This window comes from Lepisma saccharinum, chromosome 18 (genome assembly GCF_977018435.1).
Source record: "Lepisma saccharinum chromosome 18, izLepSacc3.1, whole genome shotgun sequence".
Lineage (NCBI taxonomy): Eukaryota > Metazoa > Arthropoda > Insecta > Zygentoma > Lepismatidae > Lepisma > Lepisma saccharinum.
In genome coordinates this window covers 16,775,443-16,801,095 of record NC_139246.1, presented here as the reverse complement: position 1 = coordinate 16,801,095, position 25,653 = coordinate 16,775,443, and the positions used below count along the sequence as shown (strand labels likewise).

The 25,653-nt window shown below is 37.5% G+C and overlaps 1 protein-coding gene across 2 annotated transcripts in view; it reads left to right on the top strand.

The window, feature by feature from the left end:
• The first annotated feature begins 1,555 nt into the window (after positions 1-1,555).
• Dna2 (DNA replication helicase/nuclease 2) overlaps positions 1,556-25,653 on the top strand; it is a 65,333-nt gene continuing 41,235 nt past the window's right edge. The window contains exons 1-7 of one of the 2 annotated variants that reach the window (XM_083140239.1): positions 1,556-1,646; positions 5,075-5,160; positions 9,565-10,916; positions 13,375-13,524; positions 15,326-15,581; positions 19,304-19,657; positions 23,778-23,908. In XM_083140239.1, coding sequence (XP_082996365.1) covers positions 5,140-5,160; positions 9,565-10,916; positions 13,375-13,524; positions 15,326-15,581; positions 19,304-19,657; positions 23,778-23,908 — 2,264 coding nt within the window. In that variant the 5' untranslated portion in view covers positions 1,556-1,646; positions 5,075-5,139. Of the gene's footprint in view, positions 1,647-5,074; positions 5,161-9,564; positions 10,922-13,374; positions 13,525-15,325; positions 15,582-19,303; positions 19,658-23,777; positions 23,909-25,653 lie in introns of those variants that run through there. The other variant, XM_083140240.1, reaches the window with a different exon arrangement.

Below are 25,653 nucleotides of genomic sequence, written 5' to 3'. Positions count from 1 at the left end.
CAAACGTTAGAGATGTTGGATGTACAATGCTGATAATTCGAGAACTATGTAAACTAAAAACTGCCAAAATAATAATAATAATTTGTGGTTCTGTGGTGCAAAGTCGTAATGTTTATAAATACTGTATTTTCTATCCCAGAACACAAAACATATATAAATGTCATATATTACGTGTAAGGTAAATTATAACACAGCAATGTTTACGATATTGCTACATGCTGTTGGAAATATGATTGTATAAATTTACGAAAATACATGTTACTGGCTGTTTACACCAGTTTACACGACACGACAATATAAATACATAAGAATTAAGAAATGAAAAATTCAAATACTTACCACTACAGTGAGAATAGAAATAATAATAACATATCTTTATTTAGCGGGCGAGGTTCAGCATACGCTGTTCTCTCAAAATCGAATGCATTTGGTATGGCATTAAAGTCCCGTAGAAGAAGGTTCCATGCTTTCTCCTTCTCTTTTGTGTTGTACCGTCAGTTCTTTTTTAATATTATTCTTTTTTACACTCCACTACATCCTTGTACATATCGAGAAGGTTGATTAGTACATCTCTCAAATTCATAGAAGTTTGCAGCCCGAATTATTTTCTTCTCCTACATGTTGATACTTTAACACATCACATTACTCTATTGGGTTCTTGATTTTCATTTGTTTTAGCCAACCAATCAGGTATAGCCTTACAAATTAATCTCGGATCAGTTGAACGGAATCTCCTGAACGTCGTTTTTCGTTGGTGCAATGCAAATCTTTAAACCAAGTTCATTTAGAGTGGATTACAATTGATCTCGTTCATCTGAACTTCGAAATAATCGGCCTTGGTGCACGCGGCCATCAGTCGGTATGTGCAACAATGGGTGCGGGTACAATACGACATGGATGGATCATGCGGCAGAACGGTCTTCCTTACCGCACAACACGAGAACAACATTGCGGTCTGACATCACCGTAGAACACTTTGATAGGCTAAGTGCCTAAGTAAGTATTTAGGTTAGGCTTGTTAGGTTTAGTTCTCTTAACATAATTAATATATTTTCATTGTATTTATGCTAAGTGAACCAAACCTAATCAAAACAAGTTTGAACTTTATATCTGACGTCAGAACACGAAGTTGTTCTCGCGTTGTGCAATAAAGGACCGGCTGAAACCGACAGAAACTAACAGTCGCATGCCACATTTCGTCGATGGAATTCCACTGCATATCATTTGTTGCAAATTAAGCAAACACATTTATAAGAAAATTCTACTCTTTCTCCAATAATAATAAGGGCCTCACCCATGGCGCAGTGGTAGCGTCATTGCCTTGTAATCAAGGGGTCCCGGGTTCGATACCCGGTGGAGGCACAAGTGGTTCGGATCCCACTTTAAACTGTAGGTCCAGTCCCGATTAGCCTTACTGTGCATAAAGTGGACTTAAAACAGCAACTCAACTCCAATAATAATAAACGTTTTTTTTGTTTGAAGTGTTTGAACCGAAGTTTTATGCACAGGTTTTCTTGTGATCTGTGAGTTGGCAATATTGTTGAGCGGTAAAATTTTCTTTGCTGATGCTTGGTTCATGTTGTTTACAGTGGTTGCAACAGCAGGAATTACAAATTCCATGTTATAAATTTATGTGTTGGTAGAAGGTAAACATTAATTTAATTGTTTATGTGTGTTTTACTAAAACAATAATATTATAACATGTCGTTTATTTTGACCGAAAACTAGGCAAATTTTACTTGGTGTGAGAGTTACTACAGAAAATTGATTTTTAAATTGTCAGTGTAGTTTTTCATCTACAGTTAAGTATTATTTCAATAATACAATAATCTGTAAATGATTAGATGTACTTTTGTTGAATTTTGAATTGCATTGTCGGTGAAATTTAGCGGCAAACGTATTTCTGGTATTTACCTCCCTACCGATAACTTGCAGACGTAGAAAGGCGACATAATGAGCCAAAATACATTATCAAAGTTTTATTTTGCGCTGAAGGTAAAACTATTGCTTAGTCAAGGGATCCTAGGCTATTGGCATAACTTTTTATTTTATTTATTTTTTAATATTCCACGCAAGGCCGTGAAACTAATCCTGTCTAGTGTGTACGTACAATGAATGTAAATCAAATTTGACAAATTTTTATATTCCACATCATCTAATATTTTTCAACATTGTATTGTTTCGCTCTTGATACGGGACACACGTGATTATATATCAGATACTATTTTATTTTTGTGACGTTTGTGTTGCAATCGGTAGGCATTTATCCATCATAGGTCAATGCGATTTTTGCACTTTGTGACCTTTATTCATTATTATTTTGTCTAGAGCCTAGAGATACGGTACATTTTGTACCCCATGGTAATAATGTAAGTAACTTATTTCCTTAAGTGAAACTTTAAACATAAAAAACTGGAATTGTAGCCTATTTACTAAAAGATACGGAGCGAATTTACAATATAGAGAATATCTCCAATTTCGTTAATATTTGGTATACTAACTAAATTTGGCCTTCTCATCACGAATCTGTTGTTAAAATGCGGGGGTCACGTGTGGAAATTGGGAAAAAAGGCGATAAAAGTGGATTTTTTTTAGAGCTGTATCGCATTGTTTTATGAACAAAATTTTAACAGCTTGCCTAACCTTACCTTACCGGAAATGGTTCGTGGGTCTACCCGTGCATGGTTCGTCATGCTTTGTGATCGAATATCTGTTATATATATATATCGAATTATTTGTGTTTTCCGCATGCTACAACTAATTTTATATTTCGCAAAACATCAAAATCTGTCGATTAATATAAATTTCAACGTAATTCTTAATGGTGTATGGTCTGTCAATTTTTAGACTTTGAGTTTTTGCTTCAATAGAATGTTAGTGAGCTTTGGTCAAAAATTTAGACATTCAGACTTTAGGGGGATGAGGCACAGTTTCAGATAAGGTGCACGTTTCAAATGTTAAAAAAGCATGTGAGAAATAGAACAAAGAGCCATGAGTTCTAGATTATATAATTGTCCTCACATTGCAGTTGCAAATGGGTCTTTTGTTAATTATCAAGCTAGATAAAGGTTATTAAAAATAGCGTGTTTAAATGTTTTGCCTCCCATACATTTCTTTGGGAGAATGGAAACTTTGCTCTTCCACTGAAAGTTTTCACTAATTGGATCAATATTGAGGCATTCTGTCCATGGGCATATTTAAGGGAGGGGGTTTAACGGATCCAACCTCCCCCTTTGGTTCAGTAAAATTACCAGATTACCTGTTCTATCAGCTTGTTCATAAAACTTTCGTCGGACTTATTTTATTCTCCTAAATTAGAGATGTTTAGGACAAGATATGGGTGGGAAGGAAATTTCGTAATTCCACATACCAGATGGGACTGTAGACCAAATGTCCGAAATTTCCTGAAAGTTTCGGGATTTCTGCAATAAAAAACTACATTGGAACTGTCAAATCAGTTATCATTTTTTCCCCTCGAGTCTTCTTAAAGAAGTTTGGTTTTTAAAAACGCAGTGCAAGTAAACGCAGTAAACATCGTAACATTCTCAAGTTGTTTGACACAAGATGAACAGAAAAGTATCAATACTAAGTAGTGTGACCGCGATTACATATACACAAGTTTGTTGGGTCCAGTCCCCCCCCCCCTCCTTTCCGGTCAGCAGTGCCCTGGATTTTTACTTATGAAATAAAGCAACCCTAATCATACCAAAAGTTGACCCCCCCCCCCCCTTTACGTGAACTATATATATATACACCCATGATTCTGTCCATGTGCTTTTTGCAGTTACGTTAAGTAACATTTTCCTAGTGAACTTAGAAAAGAGTACATATGCATCCATGTAAATTAATAGCTTATGCCCAAAACCAGTCTCCCCGATGGTGAATTGGTAATGCTGTTGCTTTGTACTCCAGTACTTTGATTGTATTGGATTTTTGTTATTTAGCGTCACTTTTCTGGTACTTGTAGTTTATTGCTACAGTGAGGATGCGTGACTATGTTATGAGGCTGATGAAGGGACACTCATAAAGTACACTTAGGCCGGAATTCAAACCTGGAACCCCTGGCATTGCGCATGCTTTGCAATGCACACTGCCATGGAGACCAGCTAGATCCAGTACCAATTAGTCCATCTGAATGTAAAGTGGACTGAGACCAGAAACCATTCAATACCAGACCACAGCCTATTGTTTGGCTGTTCACACTTGATAAAGGAAGCCATGCATTTTCACCTTAACTGGAACTACAACAGAGACAACATGTGAAAAATATAGCTTAAATAATTGATGGGTCCATTTACCCACTGTACCCCCTCGGGAATTACGTCGGATTTTCTTTTAATCAACAGATTTCAATGTTTTATGTAATGTAAAAGTGGTTCCAGCTTTAGGAAAGTACAAATACCTGAGATATTTGATGCCAAAGAATGGCCCACGTAAGTTAAAACCTGCAATTTCAGAGTATTTTGACGCTTTTTGTTAGTAAAAACTGTTTGTATGCACACTAAAATAGCGAAAGAACACGTCAAAAATAACTATCAGTACCAAACCTAACTACGTAAAATTATAGCTGCTGTTGTGGAAAGTCGTTGTGGGTGCTATATTCACTTGCGCAAAGCCTTCGGGTTGTTCTGCTACACGGTAAAGTATCAAGCTCAGGTAACAGACGGACTTTACTTCACAAGAACACATTTCCAAGAGCTAAAATCAACTGAAAACCTTCATGAACAACAAAATCTTCAAAAAACATGCAAAATATTTCACATTCTCCAGGGAGTACAGAAGGTCAAGGGTACCTAATTGATTTCCAACAAGGGGATGATATTTCCATTCCCAAACTTGTTACTTGTATTTTTAAACTCAAGTTATGCTTAGGGACAAAATCTCTTCCAGAATTAATGACTTGAGAATGAGTTCACACAAAGCACTATTTTATAAACACTTTTCTCTTTCTCCAGCACAATAATGTGACATATGGAAACCAGTTCATAATGTAGTTAACACATTCTGAAAAATAATAATGTAAACTATTTGTTGTAAGGTTTGAATATGTAAACAAGGTACTTTATATTTACAGCAGATTGAAACCCATAATGGCTGCAGGTGGCTTGCTGGTTTTATAGAATTAGAAGGACCATTAGAATGAAGAGGTTAAGTAAAAAGGTATGTAAAAACATACTTATATTTAGTCTGAAAAACAATAAAGAATTTACGTAATGCAGGTATTGCAAACTTAAGGTAATTCCGTAGTATTTATAAGGCACCTCCAGAAAGAAGTACCCATTTGGTAATAAAGAAAGAACGAAAGGAGTTAGTTGAGCAAAACCTTTTACTCGGAAAGTACATACAGTGAGCAATTTTCTACATTGGCACCTATGGTATTGAGTCACTTATCCCAGGAGACACATTTTTGTGTACCCTCCTCATACACTTCTGCCATCAGTTCATTGAGAAATGCAGTACTGTTTGCTAGAGATCTCCATTCTTCTCAAAGATTCCTCTAATATTGTAAAAAGATGATAATTGCTAGGTGCGAAATCAAGAAACAGCTCGCACTTCACACTGGAAGGATTCTTGATTTTCTTGTTCATCTTGTCTGCCCACAGAAACATGTACACAACCACTTCCATGATGGAACTTGCACCAAAGTTCATTCACAACTGACTCATGCTGGACAACTGTGGATGCCACCTAGATATCCTTTTGACAGTAGAAAGACAGAAGAAATGTATGATGAGGGTATACAAAAACTTTTGTCTCGATGTGATGCCTCAATGCCATGGGTGTGTAGGTAGAAAAATAGCTCAAGGTCCGTATTTTCACAGTAAAACGGTTTTGTTTGACTAAACTTCTTTCGTTCTTTTTTATTATTACCAAACATGTATTAACTTTTACATGCACCTTGTAGTTGCATACTCACAAAATGCTTGCAGCAGGTAGGCAGGTATTTTCAATATACGATTGAACCTTGATTTTACTTTTGCTATGTTGGGACCAACAAGACTGAATGTATAATGCGGGAAAATATAAAATCTGGGAATGTAAAATCTGTATCTTATTCTGATAGTTGAATGGATAGTGCTAATTTTTTCTGTGAGTGATCCCAAATTTCCAGGGATCCTTGTTTTGTCCAAATTTTGGATTAATTTCAATCCTTCAGGGATGGGAGAAAAGAATGAGATGTAGAAGGGTTAAATAGTTAAAAAATTGGGGCTGAGCCGATACCGATGTCAATGTATCGGTATCAGCTGATACAAGTGTTATCAGTATTGGCAAGTATTGGTTGGAATTTTTTTTACCAATACTTACCGATACTTTTCTGTAATTTTGGTCTTTCGCTAACTCACAGGCCTCACAAAATTGCTGTGCGACACTTTCGTAGAGTCTCATTATCCTGGATGTTATGAAAAATTCGTAGTTTGTTTTCATTTTGCACCACTTTCGTGTAGCAAATTAAATTTTGTGATAATTGATGACATTCCATGAAATTTAGTATTCTGATGTAATTCTCAAAAAACATTTAAAGCACAAATCTTGATAAATTAATGCACACAATTCTAGTTGAATAATTGCACACTGACAACTTTTAAATATTACAATTTCCTGCATCAGTATTGGTAGGAATGGGTGAAAGTATCAGTTGAAGTGGTATCGGCTTAGTCCTAGTTAAAATGTTTAGAAACATGATGCCCTGATCATGTCACTGAACTAGTAAGTCATTTCTTGTATCTTCCTTGGAATAGCATCATATTCAACTTTAAAGTATTGGTATAAACAACTGTTTGTTGTGGCTAGTTTGGAATGACATCAATTTGAACCTTGAAGGTGATTAAAACATTAAAATGCTGACCAGGGCAACGTTTCCACCTTTTATTAAGGTGGTCTTCGTCTGAAACGTTACGTTTTTATGTATATTTTTTATACTATAAAAGTTTGCCTTGGGCAGCATTTTAATGTTTTATTAACATGGAAACAAGGCTTAACAGTGTTAACATTGAAGGTGATGTCATTTCAAGGTATTTTCGATTTTATCTCAGTTTTTAATATGTTGAACTCACAGGGCATGAAATACCACCATTTTTATAAATACACAGGAGACAATTTGCACCAACACGTGCAAGGAAACTTGACACTTAAAATATCAACCTCACCATTCCACCAAATATATTGTGCCAGTTACTAAATTATGAATGATTCAAGTAATAACATTGTATTGTTAGTGGCATTTATAATCAATGTCATTATCTGAGATTATTTTTTCAAATTTAATCGCCAATACCATTACTATTGTCCCGCACTGTAGCCAGTGCATCAGGCTTGCAGCCTGGGCTAGGGGACGCACGCAGGTTTGAGTCTCCTGGGGAGAAGGGGGTGGGGGTGTAACAACTTTTCTCCTGACATTTTAACCAGTGTATAGGACAGGTGGCCACCCACAATCGTGAAAAAGTCTGGGAGCAACGAATGAGTAGCGTAACTCATTCATAGAAAACCTACAACAATGACTGGGGGTTTGTCATGCTGACCACTCGTCATCCCTTAACTGGTTGGATGGTCTCCCACCTATTCACAGTCCGTTGGTAGGCTCTGGCCCTCACGGGCTGTTGCACCATGTTGCATTATTGTTATTCCATTACCAGTTCTGAAAAATGTAAATTATTGCCTGGGGTCCAAATTATATAAATTAGGGTTGTGACAGGTTAATTAGTAGTCTGTTGTTAAAGTCATACTGTTGAAGCTGCTGATAATTTTACAGATACTGTTTCTCTAAACAGCCTAATTTGTTGCAAAGATGCAATTTTTATCAAATCGTTCCAGTCATCTCAGTACTTGCAGTAATTTAGGAGATTAATTGGCCAGACATCTTTATGGGTCATTTTGCAATTTTTTGTTGAATTGGTAAATTCGTATGAGTATAAACAAAAATTTCATATCTGTTCATCCCTTATAATATAATGACATAAGCTTGGTTTTTGCACTACAATTTATGTGGAGACATGGATTGAAAGGATTTTTGATTTGTTAACTTTTAGGATGTTCATGGAGTAAATTGGTGGTACAGTAGTTGCAGGATATACAGGGTGTTGAGAAAACTGAACATTCAAGGGTCGTTCAAGGTTGACCGGGACTTTTATTTCTGCGGAGGAAATAGGTAGCAGAAGAAACACCAAACTATGTCAGTTTTTCAAAGTATTCTCCGTGCGCACCGAGGCACCGTTGCCATCGTTCTGGCAGCTCCCGAATTCCTTTGGCGTAGAAAGAACTTGGTTGTTGTCGTAGCCACTGGAGGACATCGCTCCGCAGTGCTTCGTCTGTCGTGAATTTCTTCCCTCCCAGATGGTCTTTAAGGGGTGCAAACAAATGATAATCACTGGGAGCTAAATCCAGACTGTAGGGGGGATGGGGCAGAACTTCCCAGCGCATGTCGGCCAGAGTTGTTGTCACATTGGCCGTGTGAGGGCGGGCATTGTCATGGAGAAGAATGACATTTCCAGACAACATCCCAGGTCTTTTCTTGCGAATGGACTTTCGTACAGCACCACTCAACAATGTGGAGTAATACTGGGCATTAATCGTGCTCCCTTTGTCCAGAAAATCCACATGGATAATGCCCTTCATGTCCCAGAAAACACTTGCCATGATCTTTCCAGCGGACGGCTGCGTTTTGCTTTTCTTGGGGGGCAGGGAACCTTTATGCCGCCACTCCATGCAGCATCTTTTGGTCTCTGGGGTTGAATTGTGCAACCATGTTTCATCACACGTGATGATGGATTGCAACACTTCATCACCTTCTGCTCGAAACCGGTTCAGAAGCTGTTCACAGACCGTCCTACGTGTCCACTTCTGATCGAATGTCAGCTGGCGGGGAACCCACCTTGCACAGATTTTGCGGAAGTGTAAGTGGTCGTGAATGATTGTCTCAACACTCCCGACACTGATATTCACCTCGGCAGCAATATCCCGCACTGTTACTCGCCGGTTCTCAAGAATAATTTGCTCAACAAGTGCGATATTCACTGGTGTGACTGCAGTTGTGCGAATGTGTCCATGCACTTCATTTGTCACCAGCTCCCGTCCTTCGCGAAACTGCTCACACCATTCGTACACTCTTGTCCGCGACATCGTTTGTTCACCATACTGTGCTTGCAATCGTCTGAAAATCTCAGCTGGTTTCACTTTCTCCTTCACGAGAAATTTGATTACACACTGCTGCTCCACAGCCACAGACACACTGCTTGCCGCCATGTTCGCTGCAACTGCTGCGCATGCGCGAAATACGTCATGCCGGGCGCTAGTTACTCGCGAAGGAATACATTACGTCACCCGCACGTTTCATCATGATCCGGCTATTCATCGATTTTTTACGTACGAAAATCCCGGTCAACCTTGACCGACCCTTGTAGTTTGAGTGCTGAATTTCAGTTACCTTTTTGTAAACACCCTGTTTCTTTAAATTTCAGTATGATTTTAAGATTACTTTCTACTTTCCAGCTGCATTTCATTTATCACTTGGCTTGTGACATGTTAAGATTAAATGTATTTGTAATGAATGTTATTTCTGGTTTTCAGAAAGATGTGGTATCTAATAATCAACTCAAGATTTCAACATTTTTCACTAAATTGAAAGATGTCGAGGTTCCCAAAGACAGTGTAAGAAATGTGCCCACCGAAGAGGTGATAATTGAAAGTGATTTACAGAAAGATGGGCACAAATCTCTTCAATGCAGGCCACCCCTAAAGGAAACCAGAAATACTAACCAACCGGAACATGATCGAAATGGTTCATCAAATCAGAAGAAGGCTAGGAGAAATGACTTTGAGGCACCAGAGCAACCAAGCAAGAAACAGAAGCTGTTGGATGAAAACATTCCTGAAATCATTCCTCCGACACCTCCTTGTGCTAAGCAGAAAAAGAGACTCGCACGTTTGTCACACATAAGCAAGTCATTTACGAGAAAGAGGCAAATCAACTTGTCGGATCAATCTGTGAAATGCATTAGTATGATCGAAAGTGGGAAGCCTGATCAGAGTAATGGAAGTTTGCAAAGTTGTTCCAAAGATGAAGACTTAATGGAGGATTTAAGTATTCTTGATGCATCTATGCAAGTCATTGACATTTTGGAATGCGATGCGAAAGGTGCAAAGCAAGGAATCAATTCTTCAACTCTATCAAGCAAGGGAGTTGCAAAGGAAAGAACGGACACATTTGCGCACAAGAGCAGACTTGCACAACGTAAAGCATGCTTGACTTTGAAACCCACCAAGTTGACTAGTCATGATATCAAGGTGATATTTAACAAAGACAATGATGTAAATGTTGCAGGCAGTTATAGGAAATGTACCATTTCTAAAAATACAAATGTGGATATTGAAAGTTCAATCCCAGTTACGGAAAATGTTTCAGAGAAGGTTGAGAAAGGGAGGTGCAAGATTTCTGAATCACAAGAAGACTCAGACAAGGGAAATTGTAAGCAAAAGTGTATTAGCAATATTGCTGATCATAATCAGAAAGAACTGACAAACATTGAGAAAGAAGACAGTAGTAATGATAAAGAACCTTCACCCATTACCGAAATAGCTGATAAACCCTCAGAAGATAGCAAAGATATGTTTAAAGGCATTGTCAATAAATCCCGGACGGCAGATCTCAACGTCAAAACCATCTCCAGTGTAGATAATTCTGACTGTATTTTGGCTAACAATGGTAAGGACAACAAAAATGCTGCTTTACAAACAAAATTGAATACTTTGGAAGATAAAGATAAGCTCCTATTAGAGAATTGTGATAATGGATCAGACATAACTATGAACAGCAATAAGAAGGTTCAGGACGATCTGCTAAATGACGACTGTATGGACAAATCTGTAGCTCTTTTTGAGGACTGGGAAGTAGATGACTTTCATGCTGAAGAATGGACAGGGTAAGGTAACTGTTTATTATTATGTAGTAATTCATTAGGGGTAGAACAGAGTAATTTGACTCAGTCAGGATTTGGTCAGTATATCCGTATTGGTGTACTGTCTTATCCGTAAAATTCCCAATGTGACATGCATATCGAATAGCCTGTAAGTTTGTTCATGCTAACGGTTCTGATGTTTTTCATGATTTTTTTTCAAATTCTCCTATCAGGAAGACTAATTATTGTAGAATTTTTGCAATCATTGTCACATGAAATTTGTACCTTCCTTACAGTAATGAGCACTGTTTTGATTTTTTAAAAGAAGTTATTTATGTGGAAAAAAATAACTTAAAATTTACCTTATGCAAGCATGCGTGCTTCCCATGGACAATGTATTTTCCATTGACAAGCGACTGCTGGTATCGCATACTAGTGGGACTTAATGTAGAAGTAAATCGGAACCTTAGTAGAATGCATTTAGGGACTTATTTTAGTGCTAAGAGAACCAAACCTGGCCTGCCTAACCTAACTATGAAAGCATATATTGAAGAAAATCTTAAGTAATCGCTAAAACTCCGCAGTATGTGTTAACAGAAGTAAATCGAAATCGAACCACGTTAAAATTGCATTCATAGCATGATGAAATTGCAACAAAACAAAAGGAACTTGGGCCTTGTTCACTCCTCTGCCATTTTAAAAGTTATTCTTATGAAAGTAAATGCATAATTCATGTGTAGCAGAATTGTTGGCATTCTTGCCTTAGGTATGAGTGGTGTCAGGTTTTGTCCTCGCTGCGAGTTTTAAAATTTTGTTTCTCACCCTGCATTGTGAACAGCCTCTTCTCTCAAAAGTCAGACAATTCCCGGTGGAGGCAAATAGTAGTTTGCATGCCACTTCAAACTGTAGGTCCAGCCTCGATTAGCCTATCTCTGTATAACATGGACTTAGAAAAAAACAATAACTCAAAGGCCAGAAAGCATTAGCATGCATCATCAAATTGGTACTTTATTTGTATCAGCAAAATTTAATATTGGTCTATTCCTACTGCTCCAAGTATGTTGAATGCTTGATTAATGTTCTTGTCAACAAAGGTTCTGGTTTGTTTCTTTGTGTTTTTTCCTTTATACGAGGGGGCATCAATAAATTTTTCCTGTTGAGGTATAATTTGTTTAATAATGGAAAGATTGAAACACTGAACTGGCATATAGTTTGCCTGTAGTGTCCTCTACTCAGAGTTACCTTTCAACATAGTACCCATCCTGTTCAATCCATTTGAGCCAGCGTTTTACTCATACCTCAAAAGAAATGTGGAAAAATTCCACAGAACCCTCTCTGCCTCACTGTTCAGAGCTGTTTTAACCTCTCAAATCTCGTGTCATGAAGCACAGACTTAAGTAGTTAAGTTCAAAGTGAGAGAAACCGAAAGTGTGGACAAGGCAACGAGTGGCAGACCATCAACGTCGGTGACTGACAACAACCACCACAGGGTTGATGAGCTCATTCGAGCAGATAGATGCATCACCATCTAGAAAATTTCTGATGTAGCACACATGTCCTATGGGTCAGCACAGGAATGATTGAGATTTCGAGATACCATAAAGTCTGTGCTAAGTCTGTGGCAAGAGATTCGAGGACCTACAGTAGGTTAAAACAGCAGGGGCAACAGGCAAAACTTATTGATGCCCCCTCATATCTTCTAATCATATATCTTAATCTAAATTATCTCAGAGACAGAAGAGTGATGTGAAATGAAGAAAATATAAATTCAAGCAATTTAAGAAAAGGATGTCACATATGCCGCAATTAAACCCTTGGTATCTTTTACAGGAAGGACCCCCTCACATCTCCTTACTTTGTGTATGAGATACCTTATGCAGGCAGTTTTTTTTTAAAAAAAACTTTTAATGAATTATAATTGTATAGCGTCTGTTTGTTGTAAGCCATTTCAAATTACTATTTAAGCTGTAATATTTCAAATGCAGTAAAATACCATGTACAGTCAAAGACAGTTCTGGGTTGTAATGAATCTATTGAAAACAAATGATATCGTTACAACCCAGAAGTGTCCGTGACTGTACATGTAAGCTTGGGTCAGCAGAGCATCTGGCTGCCTCGGAGAAGACCTGGGTTTGATTCCCAGGGTGGTTGCTTTCAGGTGATCAATTTTCCAGCAGTGTTGGTCTGGGGTTCACCGAGCATCTAATAAATGGGTACCTTGTGGGCAGGGGAGGGGGTTTAAAGGCAACCTGAGCATGGTGCTGATCACACCTCCACAAATGGATGAGATCATGAATGTGTGCGACCCTTTTTTCTCATCCTCCCCTATGCCTTCACAGCATGTTGCATTGTTCATTGAGTAGTTTTAGGTTGTTTTTTTTACCACAAAATGCCCATGTGTCCCTAATGGAATTCATTACTAACCTTACAAATATGATATACTTTTACAGTTTGTACACCACTCTTTTTAACTGTATTTCAGGGAAGAGTTAGGGGAATGTTTACAACTTGACAAACCACAGTATTGTAAAGTGCTGGATTTGAAGTTCAACGACGAACAACAGGAGGTGTTGCTGACTCTTCAGTCGATAAAAGATGACTCCAAAGCCATTTGTGTTCTCCGTGGATATTGGTAAGAGATGCATCTGATATATACACATGCAACTACATATCTTGTAGAGTGATGTTACACAGTTCATCTGATACTAGTTTTGTCATCTTTAGATAATCATGCCCCATTCCTCTTCCTGCATAGGCCACAGTTGAAAGTGTTGCCACATCATGTCCCTCTTCTTGGTTGTCTTAGCGAAAGCAGCCTTCCTTTCTCTGCACAATGTCACTACATTGGTATGTCTGTAGGGAAGGGATAAAGGCACTAAGGTTGGAAGAGTCCACCTTTGTCACTCACGTGCCGGCAACATATTTGCAACAGATCCATCTCGGAGATGGAATCAAAAGCTTGGAAGAACTTCTAAAGTGTTTTTTGATCGTGCTGTTTGTGTTTTTTATTGTTTTTAACAAAAAGTCTTTCTTTGTCGGTCAACATTATATCCCGAGATTTATGGCTTCTCTTTGCTTCGGGAAGACGAAGATAGTCATGCAATGTCCTGTTGGAAATTTCTACTGTTTACGTTAGATAGAATCTACTGTTATCAATTGTACTCTACTATGTGTCTCGGAAATATACTGAAATTCAATGGTTTCCTACTGAAGACCTTCAGTAGGCCTAATGTACACGTACAGTAGAGGAACTACAAGTGAAAAATTTTCTTCAGTATTACATGTAATATTGTATTCAGTGTGTCTAGCTCAACACGTTGGCAGTAATAACACCATTAAGCCTTGTTTCCATGATATAAAAATTCAATATGCTGACCAAGGCAGTAATTTAATTTTATTATAAAACATAAACTAAATGTAACGCTTCAACCTTATAGGAAGGTCTTCTTCAGACTCTGCACCAACTACAAATGTAACAAGATACAAATACAGGATGATTTATATACACAAACATTACGCCCCTTCCAGACTATTAGAAAGTTGTTCTGGAACATTCTAGCAGGTGGCTTTCCCTTGTCAACTGTACTTTCACCTAAAAGGCTAAACATATTAACTTCCATATAGAATGTGGTTGGACTCTTTTTATCTCACGCTCTTTTTCCTTCATTCTTCTTCCTTCTCTAGGTGAAGAAGACACAATGAACTGGAATGGGGGACTGAAGATAAACAAAGAAGAAGGTGTTAGAAAGAGTAGAAAGGACAAGAGAGAAACAGGAGAGAAGAAGGAAGAAGAATGAAGGAAAAATAGCGTGAGATAAAAAGAGTCCAACCACATTCTATATGGAAGTTAATATGTTTAGCCTTTTAGGTGAAAGTACAGTTGACAAGGGAAAGCAACCTGCTAGAGTGTTCCAGAACAACTTTCTAATAGTCTGGAGGGGAATAATGTTTGTGTATATAAATCGTCCTGTTTTTGTATCTTGTTACATTTGTGCTTGGTGCAGAGTCTGAAGAAGACCTTGCTATAAGGTTGAAACGTTACGTTTAGTTTATGTTTTATAATAAAATTAAATTACTGCCTTGGTCACCATATTGAATTGTTGGCAGTAAATATAACTTTTCATTCCACCTGATTAACAATTTCTTTTTATATCTACTGAAAACCTAAACCCAGTAGATGTTTCAAAATACCTATTGATCTACTGAAATCAGTACAGTAGAGAAACTACAAGTGAAAATAATTTCTTCAGTATTATTTTTAAGATGCATGTAGCGTGTTTAGCTTAAGATGGTGGCTGTAAATATTACATTTTTCGTTCCTTCTTATTAACAATTTTTATTTACATTGGTATCGGCTCAGCCCTAATTTAATGTTTGATAATAGTATAATATGCACTAAATATCCTTACGCTTGCTTCTTTTAATCATAACAGGATTCACTCCAGAATTCAGACTGGAGACATTGTGGGCATCCGTTGTGACTCAACGCTAAAAGAAGGAAACAGGTGGATTATTGACAACAATGGAGGCCTTCTTGTGGAACAACCAAACATTTTGGTTTCGGGAACAGCAGTTGTCGGCTCATTGTTCTGTAGACGAAAGGGTGTTCTAAGTGATAAATACAAAGGATTAGATCCAGATTCACCCATCATGGTTATAGGAAGCCTTGTGCATCAACTTTTGCAAGAGGTCAGTGTGCTTATATTTTTCCCAGCAGTATTGCACGTCTTTTTCAAGAGGAAAGGTTTGGTTATCACAAAAAATTAATGGCACTACCGCAGACAGTCTTCAAGCATTTATGTACATAAAAGAATTAATAAAAGCAAACATTATAACATTTCAGTCTTCTAAACAAAGGTTCTCATCTTGAACGTTTTACAACAGAAAGGTTAAAAAGCTGCACTGAAGTAGAATGAATGGCATCTGGGGTCTGAAGCGGAATTTAAATACTCTGTGTGGTCAATATTATGTATCCAGGCTTCTAAAGGGTGTTTTTTTTATAGGTTTGTTTTTTGACGTGGCAACACTGCTGCCCACGAAAACCAAGTGAACAGCTGACAGCAGTGTTGTGCTCAGTGTGGTGTGCCATTTCACCATGAATAGACTTACGCCAGAACAACACCTGCAAATTGTGCAACTGTATTACGAACATCATGGTTCATGCACGCAACGTACCGTGCGCTATGTCCAATCTACGGATGACATAAGTGTGTCTAATTGATACGACGCATCCGCAGGGATGTTGTACAGTGTGCATGGAAGAAGTTGTTGCTGATGTGCAGCATAGTGTTCAGGAGGACCCGAATGAGTCTATTCGCCATCGTGCACAGCAATTGGAGCTGTGTCCATCCACTGCATGGAATATTTTGCGGAAAGATCTTGGTTTACGAGCATACAAGATCCAGCTCGTGCAAGAATTGAAGCTGCCTGACCACCTTATGTGTCGTGAGTTCGATGCCTTGGCCAAAAGCGACATTGTCCGTGATCCTCAGTTTCATCACAAAATTTTATTCAGGGATGAAGCCCATTTTTGGTTGAATGGCTACGTCAACAAGCAAAATTGCTGCATTTGGAGGGGCGAAAATCCACAAGCCATTCTTGAGATGCCGTTACATCCACAAAATGTGACTGTTTGGTGTGCTTTAGGGGCAGGTGGAATCATTGGTCCTTATTTCTTCAAAAACGATGCTGGCCAGAATGTGACAGTCAATGGAGAGTGCTATCGATCCATGCTTCAGGACTTTTTCGTTCCCCAATTGACTGGCATCAATGTGGAAGAGCTGTGGTTTCAACAGGAAGGCGCAACATACCACACAGCACGCACCACAATCACTTTATTGAAGGACACATTCGATGAGCGCATAATTTCGCATCATGGACCTGTGAATTGGCCTCCAAGATCGTGTGACTTAACATCTTTAGATTATTTTCTGTGGGGATATGTGAAGTCACTCATCTACACCGATAAACCTGAGACGATGGACGACTTGGAAGCCAACATTCACCGCGTGATTGCTGATATACGGCCCCAGCTGCTCGAAAAGATGGTTGACAATTGGACTTCCAGATTGCGCTTTATTCGCGCCAGCCACGTTGTCCATATGCCCGAAATAATCTTTAAACAATTATTAAATACAATTCTGTTTCCAATAAAGCCAATACCATGGCCAGTACCATGAGTTTGAGGTGTTTTATTTCATATTCATGTTCTATCCCTCTAAAAAAAAAAACACCTGTTACTTCACACCAACAGATGGGGCTAGGCACTTTTCAGTGCAGATCACAAGATGCCTTTCATCTTCCAATTTACTTTCCCGTTTTACAATGTTCTTGATGAACATCTTCATAGAAGACTGAAATGTTGAAGTCGTTTTTATATTAACTTCTCAAGGTATATCTTTTATTACTATTTTTCAAAAATAAAGAAATTGCAGTTATAACAATGTAAAAATATCATGAAATATATTTTGCATTGTTACAATTTTACCAACATTAAGGCATTATAATTTTATTGAATTAAATTTTTTGACTGTTGAAGGAAGAAAATGCAAAATAAAGAAGAAGAAAAAATAATATCAGTTCGCTGTTGTACTCTGCCAAAAAGCCATTTAAATATTTAATTAAAGCCTAGCTAACATGACATGCCAACATCATAATATTTCATATTTTGTCAAGTTCACTTGGCTTCTTCAGGAATACATTTTAAAACAGGAACACTTTCATGTTCTAGAATGTGGCGTTAATAATACAAGGCCTCCCTTTCATAGGAACTACATGCTTGAACAAGAGCTGAACCAATGCCGATGTATCACTATTGGAAAGTATCTTTTGGATTTTATGTACCAATACTGACCGGTACTTTTCCTGCATTTAGTGCTGACCTCGGTGATGGAGTGGCTATCTCTGTGTGCTTTGATGCCAGGGGTCCCAGGTTTGAATCCCTGCCTGAGCATGGGTGTTCTTTGTGTTGTGATCATCCCTTCATCAATTTCATCATATCATCAGCCATCCTCATCCTCGCAATTAGCTAAAAGTGGCAGAAAAGCTAAGTAAAAGAATCCAAATCAACATCATCCTGCATTTTGATTTTTGCTGGTTTCCGCAAAAATTCCACGCAACACTTTCACAGAGTGTAAGTATCCTGAAAGTTATGAAAAGTTTCCATTTGTTTTACAGTAATCTTGGGTGGAGGAAACTATTTTTTAAATATTTTGAATAAAATCTCTGGTTAACTGATGCTTCTAATTGGAGTAGAACACTCACCCACTAACTTTAATATATATTGTAAATAATTTTCAATTGTTACATTTTTGAAGTTTTGGTATTGGCGAGAGAATCTGTATCGATATGGGTGTCGGTACAAAGTAATATTGCTGGCCTCCGTGGCAGAGTGGTTAGCACATCACACTACAATGCCAAGGGTCCTGGGTTCGAATCCTGGCCTGGCATGGGTGTTCTTTGTGAGCATCCCTTCGTCAATTTCATCATATCACTCATTCCCATCTTTGCAATGAGCCAGAAGTGTGAAGAAAAGCGACCTTAAATAAACCAATTCAATCAATCAATCAATTCAAAGTTGTGTTGGCTCAGCTCCAGTTTGAACATTCATGTTTTACGTGTTACAACCATTTTAGCCTGGATATATACTTTATATTTTTAATGCTGGCTTCTTCAAGATGTAAGACTTCCTGTTTTATAATTTATCCCTGAAGAAGTGAAATGAACTTGCTGAAATATCAGACAGTGTGTGTACCAGTCTGGAAAACTTGGAAATCCTGGAAAAGTCATGAAAATGTCATGGAAATTCACTGCATTTCTGGAGAAAATAGTGTTTTTTATAGAAGTGCACAAAAAGTAGGTTTTTGAACAAAGAAGAAAATAAATACAAGACATTTTAAATTTGTTGTGGACAAATTATACTTCAGTTTGATATACTGAGTATTTACCACTTTTTTGTTGCAATTTTTGGTCGAGTTTGGTACATATTAGGGATAATACATATTATAACAATAAGGAAAACCAAACAGAAATTGACTGTTGAATAGGAACTTTTATGTAATACTTGCCACGTATTGACTAATGATAAACAAAGAATTATTTTTGAATAAAAAAAAAATCATAATAATCACACCATAAATAATACATAATTGTAAAATTTAGTAATATGTTTTTTTTTAAATACGTTTAGTGGGTGTGTAGATAAAGTGTTCTTTCTTCTACAAATGTGTAAATACATGAATTGCCAGAAAGATTGGGAACTTTTGGTTCTTGTCTGGAAAAGTTATGGAATTTTGTTTTTACGAAATTGTAGACACCCTGATCAGATTACAACCATATGATATGACAAGGTGAGCACCTTTGTTTAACATTTAAGGATTTGTTTTATTTATTGATATATAATTTTGTTCCAGGTACTGAAAAATGAAATAACAGAAGTTGCTGACATTGAAAAGGTGTCCCACAGTATGCTCAAAAGGGAGGATGTTGTTCATATGCTGTACTCCTCATCCATGACAGTTGAAGGTGCAATGGAGGAGATCCAAAAGTATATTCCACAAATTGAATACTTCATTAAGAAATATGTCAAGGGATTAAACGTGCATAATAAATTTCAACAGCGTGATGAGAATTGGGGTGGTCAAATCTTGGATATTCAGGATATCGAGGAGAACATCTGGTCTCCCCATTTGGGGATCAAGGGGAAAGTGGACGTCAGCGTGGAAGTGAAGATACATAATCATGACAGAAGAGGAAGGTTTAAAAAGGTAAATGCAAATTAATTTATTAACTGTTCATTTCAATTGTATGAATAAGAAAATGTGTGTTCACTTTTCTTCAAACTTATATGCTTCTTCCAGTCATTTCAAATAGTCTGTAGTATTTGATTTGCCGTTTTAAGTCCACTTTATGCACAGAAAGGCTAATCGGGACTGGCCCTACATTTTAAAGTGGGATCCGAACCACTATATGCCTCCACCAGATATCGAACCCAGGGCTCCTTGATTACAAGGCGATGGCATTTCCACTATTCCATCGGGGACGCCCTAGACAAGGATGTATTTAGGGGGGTCCGGACCCACTCCCCCGAAAGATTTATCTAAATAACTAACTAACTCTCTAGCCTTCTTAAACCCGAAGGTCATGGCTGCAGCAACACAGGCCTTCCATCTGTCCCTATCCTGAGTAAGATCTATATATTCTTTTCCATCCCTACCGATTTCCTTTCCATCTCAATGTTATCCCTCCATCTTCATCTTGGCCTTCCTACAGGTCTCTTGCCATCAGGTTTCCCAAGAATCCTATAAACTCTTCTTTCCTCTCCCATTCGTGCCACATGCCCACCTAAGTCTTCTTGATTTAATCATTCTAATAATATCTGGACATGAATACAAATTATGTACTTCTAAATTATGTAACCTTCTCCACTCACCTGTCTCCTCATCCCTTTTATTTTTCTAAGGATCTTCTTTTCAAATACTCTCAATTTATGTTCGTCCTTCAATGCAAGGGACCAAGTTTCGCATCCATATAATAATACAGGCAAATTACTGTTTTGTATATTTTAACTTTTAGTTTCTTAGATATTAAACGAGTTTATGAAGAGAAAAGTAACATGCATTTCCTGAATTAAGCCTGCTTTTTATTTTTATCCCTTGGATCGAGCTGGGAGGATCACATAGTAATCCACCAACCGTACCCCACTTCTGCCAATTGTGGGATGCTTATAGAGCCATGACAGGACAGTTCTGTAAATCCCAACAGAGCAAAATGTTGACCACTTCACTCTGTTGGTTGACTAACTGCAGTGAACAAGCCACTGCGTAATGAGGTCGTCATATCCCTACGCCTTAAACTTGGTAATAAAATACAGAATATTAGAGTAATCAAAAAATTACACATAAATAATATATACAAAAGTGCAGCAGTCTGGAGGGGTGATTGCCCTACTACTGAAGTTCTTCTTAGGGCCATTACGTCCTTTCACTTCCGTTTGAGGTGATGGGAAGGGGGGTTGGATGTGGGTATTACTTCAGTTGGATCAGTTTTCACTGATTTCAGAGAGGCTGCATGATTTAAACGAATCGGCTGTGGTTGGGGGGAGAAATGGGTTCATCGATATCGACTGGTGCCCTGCACTTTAATATTGACTGATATAAATAAATTCCATCTACGAACAAGTTGACAGTAGGTTCTTTACTAAGAATCTTTGTGGTGGGTAGTCAACCTATATTTGTGAAATAGTTTTCTTTTTCAATGTTACCATTGTTATTGTAAATGTTCTTTTACAGACGCGAAGGAATGCAGGTGTTTAGAAGTGAGACTTTCATAAACATAACAAAATGTACTTTATGAAACTGAAGAGCTTATTGAAGTGTATTCCACAAAATATTGATCCATAAGATTTCACTTTTAACTGAAAGCACCAGAAATACCTCCTTAGGTGTAGTAATTTCCATTGGCAATTTAGCCGGTGTACAGTTAGTTTATTAAGGTGGTGAGGGAGGGTTCGCCATGTGTCCAGAGAAGAACAATATCATCAATCAAGTACTAAAATTAAATAATGAAAGATATATTATTTTAGCCTTTGTTGTATAATTTCCCCTGAACTTATTGGAAAACAAGGATTATATTGGGATCATAAGGCTTTGAAGGACAGGAAAGACATATTTATGGGGTCCGGACCCCCCCCCCCCACCTGAATGACTTATTATTTATTAAGTACGAAAATTAAATATAATGAAAATATACTCATGTAGCATTTGTTGTATAAATTCCTCTGAACTTATTGGAAGACAAGGATTATATTGGGACCATGTGGCTTTGAAGAACAGGAAGGACGATTTTAGGGGGTGCAGGGGTGTGGACCCCCCCCCCCCCCCAAAGACATGCAAAGATCTAAAATTAAGTAATGAAAATATTATCATTTGTTGCATAATCGATGGTTATTAATTTCCTCTGAACTTTTTTAGAAACCAAGGATTATATTGGGATCACACAGCTTTGAATGATATTACAAAGAAGATTTATATACACTACTGCTCAATATACACAAAATATTAATCAGAAACTTACTTTTCTCCAACTACATGTAACATCATTTTTGTTATTTGATAAATATTCAATTATTCATCTATTTGACAATAATTTCATTGGCAGGGCACTTGTTCTTATGTAAATTTTTCCGATCTTAACTACAAGTAAGCTACGTAATGAATATACGCTGTTATATCTCTATTCTTATACAGTGTTTTTACCTATTCGTGTAATACTAATATAATTATTTTAATTTAAACATTATTATTATTATTATTATTCCTGAGACACTTGGTTCGGACCCCCCCCCCCCCCCCCCCCCCGAAACATATTTCTAGATATGTGCCTGGCCCTAGTCTGTATTTGAAGATATGGACTGGAGCCTGCAGCTATGAGTGATTGGCAGTACATGCTATGAAGCCATATTGGTAGAATATTTTACGAGCAAAAAAGTTTGGCAAAGTATGTTAGAAGTCCACTTTATGGACTGTACCTACTGTTTTAAAGTGCTGTCACTGGGGATTGAACCCATAATCCCTTGATTACTAGGTGACAAGGTCATTGCCATACCATTGGGGCCCTGTTGATTGCTGGTATCAGTACTTTAATGTTACTGGCAAAAAATTCACATCAGTCTATCCTTAATGTTTATGCAATAAGTGAGGTTTATAAGCAATACTAAATTAGTATAAAATTGAACTTACTTACGTGAGTGAGTATGAAGATTTGAAAACAATATTTCAGGGTACAACTGCTCCGTTCATCAGGTTCATATTTTCTCTAGGCACTAATCATAATGCCGCGTCACCAAGCGTTAGAAAAGGATTAGGTTAGAGGTTTGGTTAAGAAACACTTGAAACAATCCCTGACAACATTCCTGTCTAAAAACAACCAGCATTATGATTAGTGCCTAGAGAAAATATGAACCTGATGAAGGGGGCAGTTGTACCCAGAAACGTTGTTTTCAAATCTTCATATCACTGACGTAAGTAAGTTCAATTTTATACTAATTTAGTATTGCTTATATTATATAGTGAGTAACACGCACAATACGCAAAAGTGAAGTTTGTCTATGCTCTGTGAATTTAAGATTGTGCTCTTTTAGAATGTAGCATCTGTACATTTGAAGCAATTTTTAAAATTAATTATCCATATGAAACAGTTTGTGAAGGTAATATTATAAGTTATTGAATATTAGCTGATTACCCAGTGTTGCTCGGGTATTTTTTATCCCAATTTTCTATTAGGAAAATAATGAACTCTAACTATAGTGTAAAATGTAACTAATTTTATTTACATGTATTTAAAAGGATAAGTACAGTATACAAATTATAAAGTAAAATCTTTTACAAATTCACGATAATATTAATTTAACTCAAAACTTGATTATAAACAACATTTTTAGTTTCACCTCCAGGAGCAAAAATAAATAAATTGAACGGCATTGCAAGTATCACTATTCATCTTAGCGACCCACACAAATATCAGTCGTTTTTACATTTCACCCCATTCCCACCCCCACCCCTAGGGATGCCAGGTGTGTCTTACCCCCACAGTTTTTCTTTTCAGATTGTAAGTCATATGTGTACCAAGTTTAGTTGAAATTGCTCCAGGCTTTCAAGAGTTATGCCGGAACGAACATATATACACACATACATCCATTTTTATATATATAGATTTATTGAATATTTAAGTTGTAAACTGTCTTTTCAAAGGATCAACTCCAGTTTTTTTGTATTCCACAATTTCACATTAAGTTTCAATTTTTTAAACTTTTATTTCTATCTATGAAAGAGTTTGTTACTTAATGAGGATTTAACATTAAACTTGAGTTTGATTTTTTAACTATAGGTGATGCCTTTAGAGCTTAAAACTGGGAAATCTAGCTTTTCCGCTGAGCATCGGGGTCAAGTAATTTTATACAGCATGATGATGGCTGAATTAGGTGATGACCCAGAGGGAGGTCTTCTTTTGTATTTGAGGTTAGTAATCAGGTTTTGTCTCCTGTTTATCTAATTTAGTCATATGTAGTTAAACTGATAAGCACTGTGTTCATTGAACATTTTTGTTATGTTTAAATTAGGGCTAACCTGTTAAGCAGAACGGATTTGTATGTAAATACATATTCATGTGTAAAGCTGAAATCAGTTATATTTTGTATTATCCTTGCGCATCATGGCATGTAGACTCGAAAAATTCAGTTTTTAATTTTATATATGTATACATATATTAGGTTTTGATTCATATTTTATTGGGTTGGCTACTAAGTTCCCGCCGTTTTTTAAGGAAAATTGTTGAAAGGTTAGTTTTCAATAAACAGATACAAGTAGTTAATCAATAATGTATTCTCGTGTGTTGTTTACAACGTTTTGCCAACGTTCAACAAGGATTTCAATACCTCGTCGGTAGAAATCACGTGGTTTAGACTCGAAAAAGTCATCCAACCAAGCTCTCAATTCTGCGTCAGTATTGAATGAAACTCCCCGCATAGCATTTGAAAGAGATCGAAAGAGGTGAAAATCCGTTGGTGCCAAATCTGGAGAGTATGGTGGGTGTGGCAGCACTTCCCAACCATGAGCTTGAATGATGTCCTTGGTCATATTGGCGATATGAGGGCGGGCGTTGTCGTGCAGCAAAAGAACACCATGCTGCCGATTCGGTCTTTTCTCTTGAATAGCCGTGTTGAGTCGTTCCATTTGTTGCACATAGAGTTCCGCGTTGATCGTTTGGTTCCTTTCAAGCAATTTGAAATGGAGAATCCCTTCCCAGTCCCACCATACGCACAACATCATTTTACGCGGATGAAGTTCCTGTTTCGCGTGTGGGGTCGCTTGTTTCCCGGGGCTCAGCCATTCCTTACGCTGCTTCATATTCATGTAAAGGCACCATTTTTCATCGCCAGTAATGATTCGGTGAAGAAATCGTTCCTTGTGTCCATGGGTTGCACGGTGCCGAGCAAGCAAACCAGCGGAGATTGTGGCTCGTTGATTTTTGTTGGTGACACTTAAAGTGTGAGGCACCCATGCTCCACACTTCTGAACCTTTCCTATCGATTGAAGATGCTTCTCTACAGTAGTGTGGGAGCAACCCATTGTCTGCCAGTTCCCTTGTTGTTCGACGCGGATTTTCATGCAACAGGTGGTTCAATCGCTCTTCATCGAACTCAACTGGACGGCCAGAACGAGATGCATCTTTGAGGTCAAAATTTCCTTTTTTGAACTTCGCATACCAATCACGGGCGGTTCTTTCAGCTATAGCACCCACTCCATACACAGTACAAATGTTGCGAGCAGCTTCTGCGGCCTTAGAACCTTGATTAAAGGCAAAAAGGAGGACGTGTCGAAAATGCTCATTCTTCTCAACTTGACATTCCATTTTAATGATCTGTAAATAACAAGAAAATGTGTCTTAGTAACAAAGAAACATAAATTTAGGTAGAACAATATATTCTCTTTCGCATGATGTACACCTTCGTGCCAAACGTATTTAATGTCATAGAGATTTTTCCAATTAAAAAAAAACGGCGGGAACTTAGTTGCCAACCCAATATATAGTTTAGTTATTTTTACATGTTATTTCCATATTTCAGAATTTTTCTTAACATGTACTCCATATTTGCACAATGACTGCATGTCCTTATGTGACTGAAAGAGGTGGACGAATTTCTTACGAATAACTGACCCAAAGTCCAAAGCATCATTAAATAAACGAAAGCTTTTGACCATTT